Genomic DNA, 16,087 nt, shown 5'->3' on the forward strand with positions numbered 1-16,087 from the left:
GTTTTATAGATTTATTTATTTTTAAAATCCCAACACAGATAGTGTTACAATAAGAAGTGGCCCAAGTCTCATTTATTTGAGTGGAGCTTACTTCTGTGGTGTGCAGTAACAATGGATGTGGAAGAAATTATTTTTGAAGTAACCTCTATATTATTAACAATTCCCCATAATAACATGCACAATGGGGACAACTGAGGCAAGCACTTGAGTTCTTTTAAATTCCAGGATTTCAGTGGGGAAGAATTCAGCATTCATTTGATTTCCTCTTTGATTTTAGTCGAATTTTTAAAAGTTCAACTTTGGTGGCTTGTTCCTCCCCAATATTGTTTCAAAAACAAGCATATCTTGGAAGCAAAATGCCTACATCTCTCTATCTCAAATGTGGGGCTATTCTATTTTATTTATCTACCACTTTTCTGACAAACCACATATTAGGAATGAATACACTAATTAGTGAGAAGCCACAGCAGTGACAAAATATTCTTAATAGGTCACTAAAATATATGAAGACACAAAACAAATCGCAACCCTATGTCTACTCAGAAGTCAGTCCCGTTGAATTCATTGTAAGTTGGTATAGAATATATAATTCTCGTGTTCATGATATTACTAAAAAGCATGCTCCAAGAGCTTGCAACAGGCCAAAAAAATGACCACTGCATTGCAACTTTGCACTGCGTATTTGCACCCTGGTTCGTGTCATAAAGGTTGGCTGGTTGCATTCAAAGCGGTTCCAACTATCTCCCGCTGCCCTTTCTTTTTCCTCGCCCCATCACAGTACGCATGTAACAGTTGGCTAATTCTCCCATGCAGAATCCGTGTCTCCGTAGCAACAATAGCAAGCGAATGCGGGCAAATACACCGAGGTATCCCAAAAGTGAGGGGTCCCAAAAGACATGTGCTCCAGGTGAGGCTCGAACTCACAACCTCGGCATCACTCTGCTGCGTACTGCTGTATAAGTACCGCGCGCTAACCGATTGCGCCACTGGAGCCCTGACACCAACTCCTCCTGAACGTTTTATCAAGGGCTTAGCCTGAGCAGACGCCATTTCAGCGCTCTTTCTTTTCCCCTTTCTTCTCCCCCGGCCTCTCTTTGCTCCGAACTTCGGTTTTAGGGGCTTTGAAAAAGAAAGCGCTGGAGGGGAAGAAGGCAGAATCGAGGCAGCGCTCCATCCGATTTCATGCAGGGCCACTTCCTCTCCTCTCTTCCCTCCGTCCCTCCCGCCCCCTTCTACATTCTGTCAGCCGCAGCTCGGCCTTGGCGGACTGACGGGTTTCGGTCACTGCCGGGATGCGACGAGGCACCATGGTGGGGATGGGGTTAGGCTTCACGGGTTGGGGCGGGGCCAGAGTCGGTCCGTTTACCCGTCTCCACCTCAGAGTAGACGAGCAAGAGCGGAGGGAGGGAGGAGGGAAAAACGCGGGAAAGGTAGAAGGAACGAAGCTCTCTATGCGTGTGTGAGGGAAAGTTCGTCAAAGGCTCCCGCCTGAGGGGAAAATGAAATCGTGAGGGAGGCCGGGAAAAGGCCACTGGCCTCAGGTGTCGATAAGTGGCTTGAGGAGAGAGCCACAATGGTTTAGCAGCATGGTTTAGCGCGTTGTCTGAACCAGGCCACACACACACGGAATTATTGGTGCTCCAGCCCTACATCGCCTGAGGGCTTAACATGGATTCCAGTGGAGGCTGGTGCCTCCGATTTCGGTGGGGCTGTGAATCCACTCAGGGTTTCAGGTAGAATAGCCAGAACTCTAAAGGAGCTTACTTTGAGCCTACTTTGGAGGTACGATGGATAGCTCCTCTAGAGTTCTGGCTGGTTCTGACTGAAACCTGGAGTGGATTCACACAGCCCCACCGAAATCGGAGCCATCAGCTTCCACTGAATGGAGATATTTTTTATGGTCCGCTTGAAAGGGGCGGCGAGGTGGAATTGCTCGACGAATTTAAACCCTGCTCTCCCAGGGTGCCAGGATCCCGATCCAAAACTAGTCTTCCCGCGCTTGCAGGAGACCGGGGGAAACAATCATGGGTTCAGCACCGTTATGCGTGGTCTGGAGGAATTTTAGTTCGGCTTTAAACTGATGGTAAACACGTGTTTGGAAACGGGCGCTTAAGGATGCCGCTTTTCTTTGGGAAGAAAAGCGATCATGCAATAAACAGCTTTCCTGCTTATCCCTTCAGCAAAGGCTGGAAAACGGCAGGGAAAAGCAGCCGCCGCCAGCAAGCTCCTTCCCTACCCCCAAAGGCAGCAAACTCTTTACGGTTTGCAACTTTAATTTATTTATTTGTGATATTTCTAGCACAAGGAGCAATAAAATGGATCAACATTATTCACTTAATTACAAGCCAGGGAGAACCTGGTATATGTGGCTGGAAAGAATGCAAGCAAGAGAAGGCCGTCCCTTGCTCACTTCTGGGCACCAAAGCAAAAAGGATTGGGCCCACAATGTTGCCTAGAAAGCAGCAGATTAAACCTTAAGGAAGGGAGATAATCTCATTTGCAAATAATTTTACGATGGGAGCATCTTCTTACTCCAATTCTTTTCAAGACATCTCCATTTTTCTTGCTCCCTCACTGCCTTTTCCTTTCTCTTTTTCCCAATCTTGCCTTCTTCCTCTTGTTATTTTCCTTCCTTCTTTTCTGCTTCTCACTTTCTTTGCTGCTGTCATATACCCTCCTCCACTGTAACAAGATGTGGTTTGAAACTTCTTTAGACACACCAACTTTTGCACACTTACACACAGGGTCTTGGGCCTTCCCTTTGCCTATGGCTAGTACTCCAGAAATATGAATCATCCATACAAAATTATGAATTGGTGGCAGCTCTAGTTGGATGGAGGCAGGGAGGCAGCCAAGAAGTGATCTTGGGAAGCACAGAAAGGTGGTGGCCTAGGAAATAAAGGGTCCTCTCTGACAGTTTAGTAGGTTCTATTCTGATTTGGAAAAGATATTGCAAAGACAGTGTTCTCTCTCATCTAACATGGTTGCTTTTCTAGGAATCTGCAGTCTTTCCCAGTGGCAGCACCAGAAAAAAATGGGGGGGGGGGCACAGAAAGGGCAAAGTATATTTCTAGGTGGGCGGGCTGTATCCCACATGTTAAGATGTCTGGAAAAATAATAATAGTGTATCTCACACTTAAACTGCCATACCATATATTCTGAATTAAGTCATATATTGATAATTTTAGGGTGTTTGTTTTTGTGAGCCGCCCAGAGAGCTTCGGCTATTGGGCGGTATAAAAATGTAATAAATAAATAAATAAATAAATAAATAAAGTATGTATTAGCAAAATTCAAATTACTGTAAGGAAAAGGGCTTTCAAAAAAGGTACAGTCACTACACAAGCATTTCCTTGATGTACAGATTAAACAGACGGAACACTTTCTTTTAGAAAACAGTTACTTTTGAACCAGTGCAGGCAGAACCAGGAAGGTGGACTCTTGGTGTAAGGAAAGAGCAAACTGAGACACCTAGGAAACCCAGTGCATGTGAAGTACTAGTCTAAGGATCAAAAAGATGAAGGTTTTGAAGATGAAGCTCCTGAAGAAGCTTTTTTTTAAAAAAAAAAATGCAATGCTTTGCCTTTGTAATATGGAATAAAAGAAATAACAGGCGTTGGAATATGGTATAGATTAATTGATGAGTCTTGCTTCTTAGTCTTGCTTTGTGAGTAAATTCTCCCCATCCCCCACTCCTGTCCTAATTCTCTGAGGAGAAAAAAAGGAAGACATGGAGAAGGTACAAATTAATTCTTTCCTCCCCCTCTCATCTTTCCTGGCCTACTGTACTGAGAAAAAAAAGGAAGCGATCCATGGAATAAGCATATTAATTCTTCCGAGGGTGTTCTTACTGCTCTGGCTGCTGGTATAGCCATTCTGCAGTTGCTTTAAAAAGTCAGGATACCATTATATGTGTCTGCCATATAATATCTAATTTGGCCTTCAAATTCTATGCTCAGGTTTTACGCCTGCCTTTACTTACATGCTTAGCATGGACTTTAAGTGCTGAGTAAATGCATACATTGGAAGTGAAGAATAATTAGATTATTTCTGCACTGCTACTTTCTCATGAACAATTTGCTTGCATTGTGGATGCTTTTAGCACATTGCTTCCTGCCCTATCAACTTATTAATGGTTCTGCTTCTGATAACTGTACAGATTCTAAAGTGAGCCTGCTGCCCACTTCTCCCCACGCTGATATACCTCCTTAGTTCCCCTGCCTGCCTTTCCATAGAGGAGTAATTGGTACAAATTTTCCATGGGTCGTAATTGATATTTCTTCCATAAGATGGAGGTGCTTGCTGTCAAAGGCCACAACCTGGGTTTGGAGGTGTGTCAACCAGTTCTGGATGGGGTTACACTCCCCCTGAAAGACTGTGTTCTCAGCTTGGGGGTCCTTCTGGATCCGTCACTCCAAATGACAGCCCAGATAGATGCAATGGCCAGGAGTGCCTACTGTCAGCTTTGGCTGATACGCCAGCTGCACCCCTAAAGACGGTAATGCGCGTGCTGGTAACTTCGAGGCTCGACTTCTGCAATGAGCTCTACATAGGGCTACCTCAGTGCCTAGTCCAGAAACTTCAACTAGTTCAAAATATGGCAGCCGGGCTGGTCACCAGTACACCTATGGGTGACCACATTACACCACTTTTAAAATCTCTTCACTGTCTGCTGATTAGTTTCTGGGCGAAGTATAAAGTGTTGGTTATCACCTTTAAAGCCCTACATGGATTGGGTCCAGGCTACCTGCGGGATCACCTCCTTCCGTAATATCCGCCCCACACACTCAGGTCCTCTGGGAAGAACTTCCTTCAGCTAGCCAAAACTAGGCTGACAGGTATTACTCAGAGGACCTTTTCCTCTGCTGTTCCCAGACTGTGGAATGGCCTGCCAGAGGAGATTCGTCAACTTAACAGTCTTTTAGCATTTAAGAAAGCTATAAAGACTGATCTCTTCTGGCAGGCCTATCCAGTGGAATTTTAGGATGCTTTTAGTATGTTTTTAGGAAGTTTTAACAATGTATATTGTGTTTTTATTAATGTTTTATGTATTTTATACCTGTTGTTTCCCGCCTCGATCAGGATGGAGAGGCAGGTTAGAATTATTATTATTATTATTATTATTATTATTATTATTATTATTAGGTTGCTTGATCCTAGGATCTGCTAGGGATGAGCAGCCTTACACAAAAATGGCAACGACTCAGCCCTCATCTATACGACAATGCTATTGCTCCTCATTAAATATAAACCCAATTTTCGTTGATTCAAAAAGAGCGTCACACTGCAGCAGCAACAGCGATTTATTTCCTGATTTTTTTATAGTGAGTTATAAATGTGCACATATGTATTAGCGCATTATTTCATATACAAAGCTACGGAGGAGAGAGGAGCGAAGGTAAAATTTTATATGCGGAGCTCCGCAGATTCATATAACACACAAAACGGGAGCAGGAAAGGAACGAGGCAGCAGAGGGAAAGGAGCAAGGCAGCAGAACACGTCTCCTTCGTCCGGCTGCCCGTTTCCCCCTCTCTCTTTTTTTTTTTTGTGAACCACCCAAAGAGCTTATTAGGCTGTACAGAAATGCAATAAATATATAAATACAGGAATATATTTGTTTTAAGAAGCTTTCTCTGCAGAGAGACTTCAAACTAAAATCGGTGCAAACAAACAAGGAAGCCGATTGGTGCAAAATAGGGAAATCGGCCAATCATGTTATCCTATCCTCAAAGCTCCGCCCACATGTCAAAATCTGATTTAACTCCCCCAAAGACACATAGCCAGGGCCAGGCAAAGCTGGTAGGAGGCCTGGGCCAGATAGGAAATGTAGGCCCCATTTCAAACTGATCATTAAGTATTTTTTTAATCAGTTCTAAATACATATGAACTAGAACGATTTGTAAAAAAGGTAATGGCAAGCACTTTATATATATATATATATATATATATATATATATGACATCTCTTTTTCAGATTCAGAAATGCTTACGTGCTTTCCTTTGGGCAAATTCATCAACAATAACAGAAAAATCAAGCAACTTTGCCAAGGGGGACTTGGAGTAGGCCTCCTCAAAATCGTAGGCCCATGCCAACTGGCCCCACTGGGCCCCCCTCTGCCCAGCCCTGCACATAGCCATAGCATGATGCAAACTCAGGCGTGATCTAAAAGTCACAGTAAATCATGAATGCGAAGCTGCGCGTTATCGGGTTAAAAACCTGGCGCTGCGGTGAATGGACAGCTGTGTCATGTAACCTAAAATGCAAATATGCACATTTAGGTTGGGGTAAACAACCCATATAGACAAGCCCTCAATTCTTTCTGCAACCCATGCCATGGATCCAACTAGCAAAAAAAGAAAGAAAGAAATCACATCCCTGGATTTTCTGAAGCAGCACACACTCTGCCATTTGTATTGATATGCTCCTGCACCCCAAACACCTAACGGGATGCATGGAGTTAGATGGGGTAGAGAGCAAGTGAGGGAGGCAAGTAGGAGTAAGAGAGAGAGGTAAAGATAGGAAAGGAAGTATTTTCCTCTTTGCATTTTTCCATTATTAATTATGAGGATTCACTTGTCTGCAGCTAGTTGCTGGATTAACAAGCGTGGCCTTGGGGCTTTAGCACAAGTCCCCATGTCAGTAGCCAACGTTGTTGGGCACCTGCCAAGATCCACTGTCAGACCAAGGGGCCGCTCCTGACTGGAGCACCTGAAAATACTGCAATCTTTCTTTGGTCTTATGTGCCTGCTTAGATGAGTAAACAAGGCTGCAAGGTAGTCTGAATGTCTGCAGTTACACCACCACCACCATGTACCTGGCTCACCCCCTTCCCCACTTACCTGGCTCTGCCCCTGTCGCTGCACGGACCGCGGCGGCGGATGGAGAAGCCAGGTAAGTTCCCCTCCCCCGCTTACCTGGGTCCGGAGCTTCGGAACAGTCCAAATTGCTTTGGACCATTCCGAACCACTCTGAAACGATCCGCTCCTCCCCCCCGATCCGCTCCGGAACCAGGCGTCGGAGGTGAGGATTAGCCCACTCCGCTTCGGATTTGGGGATCCAAAACAGAGTGGAACACATGCCTAGTAGAGAGCAAAGTAGATGGGTAGCCTGAAAGCCAACAAAAATATTATATTGGGGCAAGCATGCGCCCTTTACCTCCTCTGTACTTCAGATGTACTTTTTCACTCAAAAGTTGAACATTATCTAAGTTGCTGAGATACCGTTAACTGAACAAAGTAACCTTTGGAAGATCGAACGCAGCAAGATTATTTTGCATTCTGGCAAGAAGAAAAAGCCAATCCCTATACGGAGGGAGGAACTTACAACCGTGTATAACAGTTGACTAATATTGTGCCAGACCCAATAAGTTTGCCCAGAATATCAAGCTGTGAAAGGCATCTGCATGTTTCCTTCCTCTGGGTAACTTTGCTATCAAGAGTCATGGAGAAGATGCTTGTGAATATAGAGAAATGGGTAGGAGAAAACAGAGCCGCTTTTTTGCCTCCGGTATGCAATAAGCTTATGTAAGTAAATGGTATTATTTTCCCATTCCTTATTCAGAAGTAAATGCATTCGTCTGTATGAAAGTTAAGTTCTTTGTTGTAAAGCTTTATGCAACTGAGAGTGAAATATATATATCTGTCAAAGAACCTTGATATTTGGCCCTTGACAGCTTTTGTAAAACTGATACAAACAAGCTTAAAAGCTGTTTTGTAGGTAGAAAGGGACAATAAGTAAACAGCCAAGGCCAGGCCTAGGATAAATAGTTCCCTGGGCAAGGAGTGCCTTTGGTACCCCCACTCCAGAGGGCTATCCAGAGGATTCATGGGCCCTGGTGCAAGTGTGATGTCCACCGAGAACGACATTGCTCAAAACCTTGATCTCTCAGCCACTGTGGTACAGTTTGCACAAGTCAAAGTTCAAAGAGGCACATTCTGAGCAGTAGCAGTGCACTATACAACACAGCAGAACTAGCATAGGTTTTACTTATAATGTTTTGTTTTGTAGCAGTTCCTATCTTTTGGTATGCATTCTTTATTTTAGAATATCCATTACTTTTAAAGTAATAAAGAAAAGTTAGAAATAAAAAGGGTATCCAGCTGACTTCTTACAGCTTACAACAACTATTATTATTATTATTATTATTATTATTATTATTATTATTATTATTTTACAGTATTTGAAGGGATAAGTGCTCAGTAATGTTGCCTCAAAGTAAAGATGCATTCCGCTGATTTTTACCTCGCACAAATGACACAAATAAAAAAGAAACGTACTTTAAAGCTAATTGAAGGAAGATCATTTTTATAGTTAGTACCCAAACTACCCGTAGAACCTTGAAAGGCAAGTTACAGACACTTGCCTTTTGCCACCCAAGCTCACCACAGACAGGACATTAAAATATCACAGCCACTGAGCTCAGCTTGTCACCCTCTTCAGCTCAGCTTGGTGCCCTCCTCATCTTGGTGCCCCATATGACCACCCAGCTCGCCCACCCCTAAGGACAGTCCTCTACACAGCACTTATTGATCCTACTTCGCAGTCATTCTGATGTTTACTAAAAATGACAAGCCTTAAGGCACCTTTCTGTCGCAGATCCTAAGGAGGGATGACTCTCATGAACAAGTCCACAAATTGTCAAAAATTTTCACACTTAAAAAAAAATCCAGTTTCAAAACTAGAAGACCTGTTTGATTTTTCCAGTCACCAAAAGGTGGGAATAAAATATAATTATAGAAGAACAAGGATGTCCATAGTTTATGTCAATCTTAGGAGAATTGCAGTCTATAAGGCAAAACCCTGAATCTATAAGTGAAGGATACGTGCATCTCATGGCTTTCCACTCCTTCCTCCTTAATTTAAGATATTGTTACAGCTCTTGGCCTACCATTTTTTTGTTAGGAAGATTACTGGAATAGCCGAGAATGGTTGCTTAGTATTTCAGCAATGGACAAGGTGATGACACTGAAATGAACAGAGGGAAGGGGTGTAAGTATGTGTAGAACAGTTAGCATTTTGAAACATGGGCCACAACTAGACCTAAGGTTTATCCTGGGATCATCTAGGGTTCGCCCCTGCCTGAGCACTGGATCCCCTGTGTGTCACCTAGATGAACAGGTTTGACCCCTGGACGATCCAGGAATAAACCTTAGGTCTAGCTATGGCCAAAGAGGGCTATGAGGTAGCTGAAGGCAAAGGAACTTGGGCTCTGTTGTAGCTGTGTTTGAATGTGATGCTAAAACATGTTTTAGCATCATCAGAATTGAGTATAGGTTCACATGCTCCCCTCTGCTCTTCCCCCCTCTGTCATGACTACAAGGAGATCAGAATGAAAGCTTTTCCATTTTAGATCAACTGCTGTTTAGTGTGTCATTGAACCCCCTAAACTGTGGGCAACACAGCCATGATTCTCTCTCTTTAAGATCGCCTTGGTGGTACATCAGTTGGAGAAGACCCATTCAGATATAGGGGCCAGGTCCTAGATTATGCACACCTATAAACCTGCACAAGTTCAAGTGTCTTGGATAGGGATGGACAAAACTGTTAATTTTAGTTGGTCTCAGTTTCTCATTTTTCCACTCTTAAGTTCAGTTCATCCTGAACTTTGAGAACTGATTTTTAAAACAACAACAACAACAACATTTGCATGAAAATTCATATGCATTTTTGTGCACGTTTCTCAAAATATAGTGAAAAGAAGCTAACTTCATTCACTACAAAGATAGTTAAGATTAACTGCAGTTTATCTGGGATTGGTCAACACAGAAGGCTGTGGTTAATCAAAAAAAGAAGTGAAAGCTCCTCCTGAAATTGTGCTGGAATGAGGGGTGTCCACATGAATCCAGGGGTGCTAGGGCCTTTCCCATAACACAAAACTATTGTTTAGGGTTACTTCTAAATACTTCCAATACTGCCAAAAGCGGCCCTTCCAAGAAATTCCTGACATGTGTGGGTGATAACGTTCTCCTACAGAAAGTGGAGGAAGGAACTAGAGGATCGGCAATCTTTGACTTGATATTGAGCAATAGGGATGACTTAGTGAATAAAGTGGCAGTTACGGGAACTCTGGGGGAAAGTGACCACGTCATACTTGAATTCTTGATTATGAAGGAGACAAAAGGTGAGTGTAGGCATACACGTACTCTGGATTTTAGGAAAGCTGATTTTAATAAACTCAGAACTATGATAAGTAAGGTCCCATGGCAAATGAGCCTAATGAGAAAAGGAGTGCAGGATGGGTGGGAATATTTAAAAAATTAAATTTTAAAGGCACAGTTACAAACAATTCCAACAAGGAGAAAAGATAGAAGACAACAGAGGAAACCAATGTGGCTCCACAAAAAGCTTAGAGATGACCTGAAAACAAAAAGGGATACATATAGGAAGTGGAAGGAAGGCCAGGCTACAAAAGAAGAGTACAGACAAGTGGCGCAGAAGTGCCGAAATGGCGTCAGGAAGGCTAAAGCTCAGAATGAGCTGAGATTAGCGAGGGATGCTAAAAGCAATAAAAAGGCTTTCTTCAGATATGTGAGTAGTAAAAGACAGAGGAAAGAAATGGTGGTTCAACTGCTTAATGAGGATGGCAAATTGATAACAGATGACAAAGAAAAGGTTAAAGTGCTCAATTCCTACTTTGCCTCAGTCTTCTCCCAAAAGCGGGTCTATGACCCCCCTGGAAAAAGTGAAGCAGAAGTTGAGGAGGCAGGATTACAGTTTGAGATTGAGAAACAAATGGTCAAAGAACACCTAATTTCCTTGAATGAGTTCAAATCTCCAGGGCCCGATGAACTGCATCCTAGAGTAATGAAGGAGCTAGCGGAAGAACTCTCAGAACCTTTGTCTATTATCTTTGCAAAATCATGGAAGACGGGTGAGGTGCCAGACGACTGGAGGAGGGCTAATGTTGTCCCTATCTTCAAAAAGGGCAAAAAGGAGGAACCTGGGAACTACAGACCAGTCAGTCTGACATCCATCCCTGGGAAAATTCTGGAGCAGATTATAAAGAAGTCAATCTGTAAACACCTTGCAATCAATGCGGTGATCACTAGAAGCCATCATGGATTTGTCAAGAACAAGTCCTGTCAGACAAATTTGATCTCATTTTTTGATAAGGTAACCTCCCTTGTGGACCGTGGGAATGCTGTGGACGTCATATATCTTGACTTCAGCAAAGCTTTTGACAAAGTACTACATGACATTCTGATTAACAAACTAGCTAAAAGTGGGCTAGATGGAACAACTATTAGGTGGATTCACAGTTGGCTACAGAATCGGACTCAAAGAGTACTTATCAATGGAACCTTCTCAAACTGGGGAGAGGCAATGAGTGGGGTGCCGCAGGGCTCAGTCCTGGGCCCAGTGCTCGTCAACATTCTTATTAATGATTTGGACGAGGAGGTGCAGGGAACGCTGATCAAATTTGCAGATGACACAAAATTGTGTGGGATAGCTAATACCCTGGAAGACAGAAACAAACTTCAAAGTGATCTTGATAGGCTGGAGTGCTGGGCTGAAAACAACAGAATGAAATTTAATAGGGATAAATGCCAAGTTCTACATATAGGAAATAGAAACCAAAGGCACAGTTACAAGATGGGGGATACTTGGCTCAGCAATACTACAAACGAGAAGGATCTTGGAATTGTTGTAGATTGCAAGCTGAATAAGAGCCAACAGTGCGATATGGCTGCAAGAAAAGCCAATGCTATTTTGGGCTGCATTAATAGAAGTAAAGCTTCCAAATCACATGAGGTACTTGTTCCTCTCTATTCGGCCCTGGTTGGGCCTCATCTAGAGTATTGTGTCCATTTCTGGGCTCCACAATTCAAGAAGGACGCAGACAAGTTGGAGCGTGTTCAGAGGAGGGCAACCAGGATGATCAGGGGTCTGGAAACAAAGCCCTATGAAGAGAGACAGAAAGAACTGGGCATGGTTAGCCTGGAGAAGAGAAGATTGAGGGGAGACATGATAGCACTCTTCAAATACTTAAAAGGTTGTCACACAGAGGAGGGCCAGGATCTCTTCTCGATCCTCCCAGAGTGCAGGACATGGAATAACGGGCTCAAGTTAAAAGAAGCCAGATTCCAGCTGGACATCAGGAAAAACTTCCTGACTGTTGGAGCAGTACGACAATGGAATCAGTTACCTAGGGAGGTTGTGGGCTCTCCCACACTAGAGGCCTTCAAGAGGCAGCTGGACAAGCATCTGTCAGGGATGCTTTAGGGTGGATTCCTGCACTGAGCAGGGGTTGGACTTGATGGCCTTGTAGGCCCCTTCCAACTCTGCTATTCTATGATTCTATAATTCTATTATTCTGAAAAAGCCCTCTGTCGGATCTGATGTAGAATAGGATCTCCTACCTGCTTCCAGCAGCAGAATGGACACCTGCTCGTCCTGCAGCCTTCGAAATCTGCTCTGCTCTGAAGGGTTGGGTCACATGGGGGCAAGGGGCTGCAAGGGAGATGAGAGGAAGCAAAATCCTATTGGATGTAGCCTAGAGAGTCCATCCTGTCCAGTGATCTCTCACACAAAGGAAATCAAAACTAGCAGGCCTATCCTGGGAACATTTCTCTGCTCAAGGAAGTCAGAAACAACAGTATTACATCTCATGTACATATCAGGTCAACCCCATGAAAAGAAGATCAATTAGTAATCAAGGGAGTTATTTTTAAAATCCCATCTAGGAGCTTTGTCAGTGTTTTTTTGTTTCAGTGTTTCAACTAGTTCTGCTCCAAGAAAATCAGTTATGTTAGGGGGATTTGTTGCTAATGATTTGATTGCAACCTTTGTAAAAGCATCTTTAATTTGCCATACTTTTGTGGTTTAATTTTGCCTTTTTATTTTGTCCTTGTATGCATCATTTAGTTTTTTCATTAGCCATTGCTGCTTTATGTTTATTATAGCTTTTTTCCTTTTAAAAAAATGAACACTATTCTGTGAAAAAGGGAAGTATAGAAATGCTTATAAATGAACCATTCATATATTTAAACAATCTGGTTTTTAAAAAATTATTCTGCAGGCACCGCCATCAACTCAATGTCATGTTTGTTGGGGGGCCGAACCAAAGGAAAGATTATCACATTGAAGAAGGAGAAGAGGTAAAATACGAGAAGTTCGTAATTTAATGGCTTGGTTTTATCTCACAGATGAGAGCATAACTTTTAAAGGAGCTGGGTCCTTCCTTAGAATATTAGAAGAATAGTGTTCTTGCACAGACACGTGTTTCTTCATTAGGTTTGCACCATCTATGGTTATTATGGTTTAGCACCATCAGTGTATATAGCACTCTTCAGAAAAACAGAATTAGAGAAAGAAGGGCCCTGCCCCAAGGAACTTACAATCGGAATTGCAGGACTCGGAATCAGCTAAATATAATCGTAATTATATCCCAAATGGAACTGGCAGAACATGTTAGTCATGACTTATATAGCCCTATTGCTTTCTGTGGAAACATTAGAATCATAGAATAGTAGAGTTGGATGAGTCTATAAGGCCATCGACTCCAACCCCCTGCTCAATGCAGGAATTCACTTTAAAGCATCCCTGACAGATGGTTGTCCAGCTGCCTCTTGAATGTCTCTAGTGTGGGAGAGCCCACGACCTCCCTAGGTAACTGGTTCCATTCTCGTACTGCTCTAACAGGAAGTTTTGCCTGATGTCCTGCCAGAATCTGGCTTCCTGTAACTTGAGCCCATTATTCTGTGTCCTGCACTCTGGGATGATTGAGAACAGATCCTGGCCCTTCTCTATGTGACAAGTATTTGAAGAGTGCTATCATGTCTCCCCTCAATCTTCTCTTCTCCAAGCTAAATATGCCCAGTTCTTTCAGTCGCTCCTCAAAAGGCTTTATTTCCAGACCCCTGATCATCTTGGTTGCCCTCCTCTGAACACATTCCAGCTTGTCTGCATCCTCCTTGAAGTGTGGTGCCTAGAACTGCACACAGTACTCAAGATGAGGCCTAACCACTGCTGAATAGAGGGGAACCAGTACCTTGCACGATTTGGAAGCTATACTTCTATTAATGCAGCCCAAAATAGCAATAGAAAAGCATTATCTGGGTGGCACTGGAAGGCTGAGGAGACAACGAAAGGAAGAAAGGAAGAGAGGCAGGGATAAGACAGGGGATTAATATTAATCATTATGTGTTTATCTCAGGAAACCTCCAATCATACAACCCCCTTTTTAAAAATAAATGTCTCCTCCACCACCCCTCTTTATGAAAGAAAGGTTTGATCAGACAGATGCTAACAATGGTCAGGTTGCCAAATAGTCTGTGTTGTGGCATTCATTAATTATTGCACATTGATAATTATAGTTACACATTCTTTAAATAGCTGAGGCTGAGGAAACCATTTGCCAAGTTAGAATTTCTAGCACAATCTGTTTCCTGACTGCCAAGGGAGTAAGCTGTTTATAAAAGCCACAAACATTAGAAAAAGAAAAAGCACCTCAGATTTCTAACACTACTATCTTGCAATTTTCCATATGCTCACTAGGTGTCACTACCTTTCCAGGTACTTCAATTTTTGTAATGAAAGTGCGATACATTAACATAAATGTAAAATTAAACACATTTATAACAAAGATAGAAAGTTATACAGGGATTTAACAGGGACAGAACAAATGTATTCCTAGAATGGATTAGTTTCATCGTGAACATGTCAGTCTTATCTTTATAGGTAGTAGAATTCAGCCCTGTGTAAGGCCAGATTACATGCAATGCAGATTGAATGATTGCATTTCTATACAGCTCAGTAATCAAAACTCTCTAGGTGGTCTGCAGTGATTAATGGATTATTTACAAAATACAATATTTAATGTATTTACAAAATACAATATTGTAACATAATATAAAAACCATTTATATACAAATACATGCACAAGAATTTTAATAAACAACAAGAATTCTCAGACCCATTAAAAACCCAATCATATGCTGACAAACTCCTGGGAGTAGAGGAAGGTTTCAAAAAGATGACAATGTTAGTGCCAGGCTGGGGAGTGTCCCAAAATTGGAAAGCCACCACCAAAAAGGCCCTCTGCCTTGATGTCATCATCCGAACCTCCCTCGGAGGAAGGACGGAGAAGGGTTTCTGATGACAATCATAGTGTATGGGTAGGTTCATACGGGGAGAGATGGGCCATCAGGTATTGTGGTCCTGAACTTTTTAAGGCTTTATAGGTCAGAAACAGCACCTTGAATCGGGCTCAGAAATGTAGAGGCAGCCAGTTCAGGTCGGACAGATTTGGTGTTATATGCTCGGACCTTCTGGTCTCTGCTCTCAATCTGGCCTCTGCATCCAAAGTTTTTGTTATCCAAAGGTGATTTGGAAAGTGGCAACCAGGATCAGAAGTTTGTGTGGTCATATCACGTGTAGTTTGACCTGGCTTGTTTTTTTCAGGGTTCCTTTAGGGCAGGAGAACAAGGAGCTCAAATGACCAGTACTTGGCACTCAGTAGTTATATTTGTTTAGTCATTGATCTTGGTGGAGAAGAAGGAACAGTAGGCAGGGGAATACATTCTATATTGAAGACAATTAGAGTTTATTTCTCTGTCCCCTTCCTCTCCCTGAATTAACACCAAACCCTTTTGCTTTCAATTCCTTAACTATCTTGAAATGGTAGTTAACTATTTAGTACATCGAAATGGCAATTAAACTACTGACAAAGTTAGAGCTGTTTATCCTAAGTAATTATTTTCCACCACCACCCCTTTTTTGGAGGAAAAAAAGTATCCTGAAAGAAGCTGACATTTCTAGTGCACTAGCCTGTCTTTTAAAATATTGTATTTTAATGAATCTGGGGTGTAAATAAGTTAAATTAAATTAAAATTAATAGGAATTTTGGCACTGACATTAATGAATTACATTCTTTGAGTCTATGCATTTTAAAACTACTGAAATGGTACTTGGTCTGAGATTATCTCCTATAGGCATTATTGCAACATAAATATAAAGAATGTGGCTGATTAAATTGATCTGATGTCAGATTTTATTTGATTGTATGGTTGGTGGTTTTGTGGCTTGAAATCCTGATAGGCAAAATCTATGTATATAATATATATCTATGTATAATCAATAGGTGCT

The 16,087-nt window shown here is 42.3% G+C and overlaps 1 protein-coding gene and 1 non-coding gene across 4 annotated transcripts in view; one reads left to right on the forward strand and one right to left on the reverse strand.

Annotated features, from left to right (window-relative positions):
• Positions 1–899: 899 nt before the first annotated feature.
• TRNAI-UAU (transfer RNA isoleucine (anticodon UAU)) lies at positions 900–993 on the reverse strand. Its single transcript has 2 exons — positions 956–993; positions 900–935 (listed from the first exon to the last, which is right to left on the reverse strand). It is a non-coding gene; the product is annotated as a tRNA-Ile (tRNA).
• A 6,288-nt stretch (positions 994–7,281) lies between these two features.
• The window catches only part of HAAO (3-hydroxyanthranilate 3,4-dioxygenase), a 34,520-nt gene continuing 25,714 nt past the window's right edge, over positions 7,282–16,087 (forward strand). Inside the window, exons 1-2 of one of the 3 annotated variants that reach the window (XM_063123993.1) lie at positions 7,282–7,524; positions 13,020–13,098. In XM_063123993.1, the coding sequence (XP_062980063.1) occupies positions 7,442–7,524; positions 13,020–13,098 (162 nt within the window). In that variant the 5' untranslated portion in view covers positions 7,282–7,441. Of the gene's footprint in view, positions 7,536–13,019; positions 13,099–16,087 lie in introns of all 3 variants that reach the window. The other 2 variants (XM_063123992.1, XM_063123994.1) reach the window with 2 other exon arrangements.

Source organism: Elgaria multicarinata, chromosome 4 (genome assembly GCF_023053635.1).
Source record: "Elgaria multicarinata webbii isolate HBS135686 ecotype San Diego chromosome 4, rElgMul1.1.pri, whole genome shotgun sequence".
Classification (NCBI taxonomy): Eukaryota; Metazoa; Chordata; class Lepidosauria; order Squamata; family Anguidae; genus Elgaria; species Elgaria multicarinata.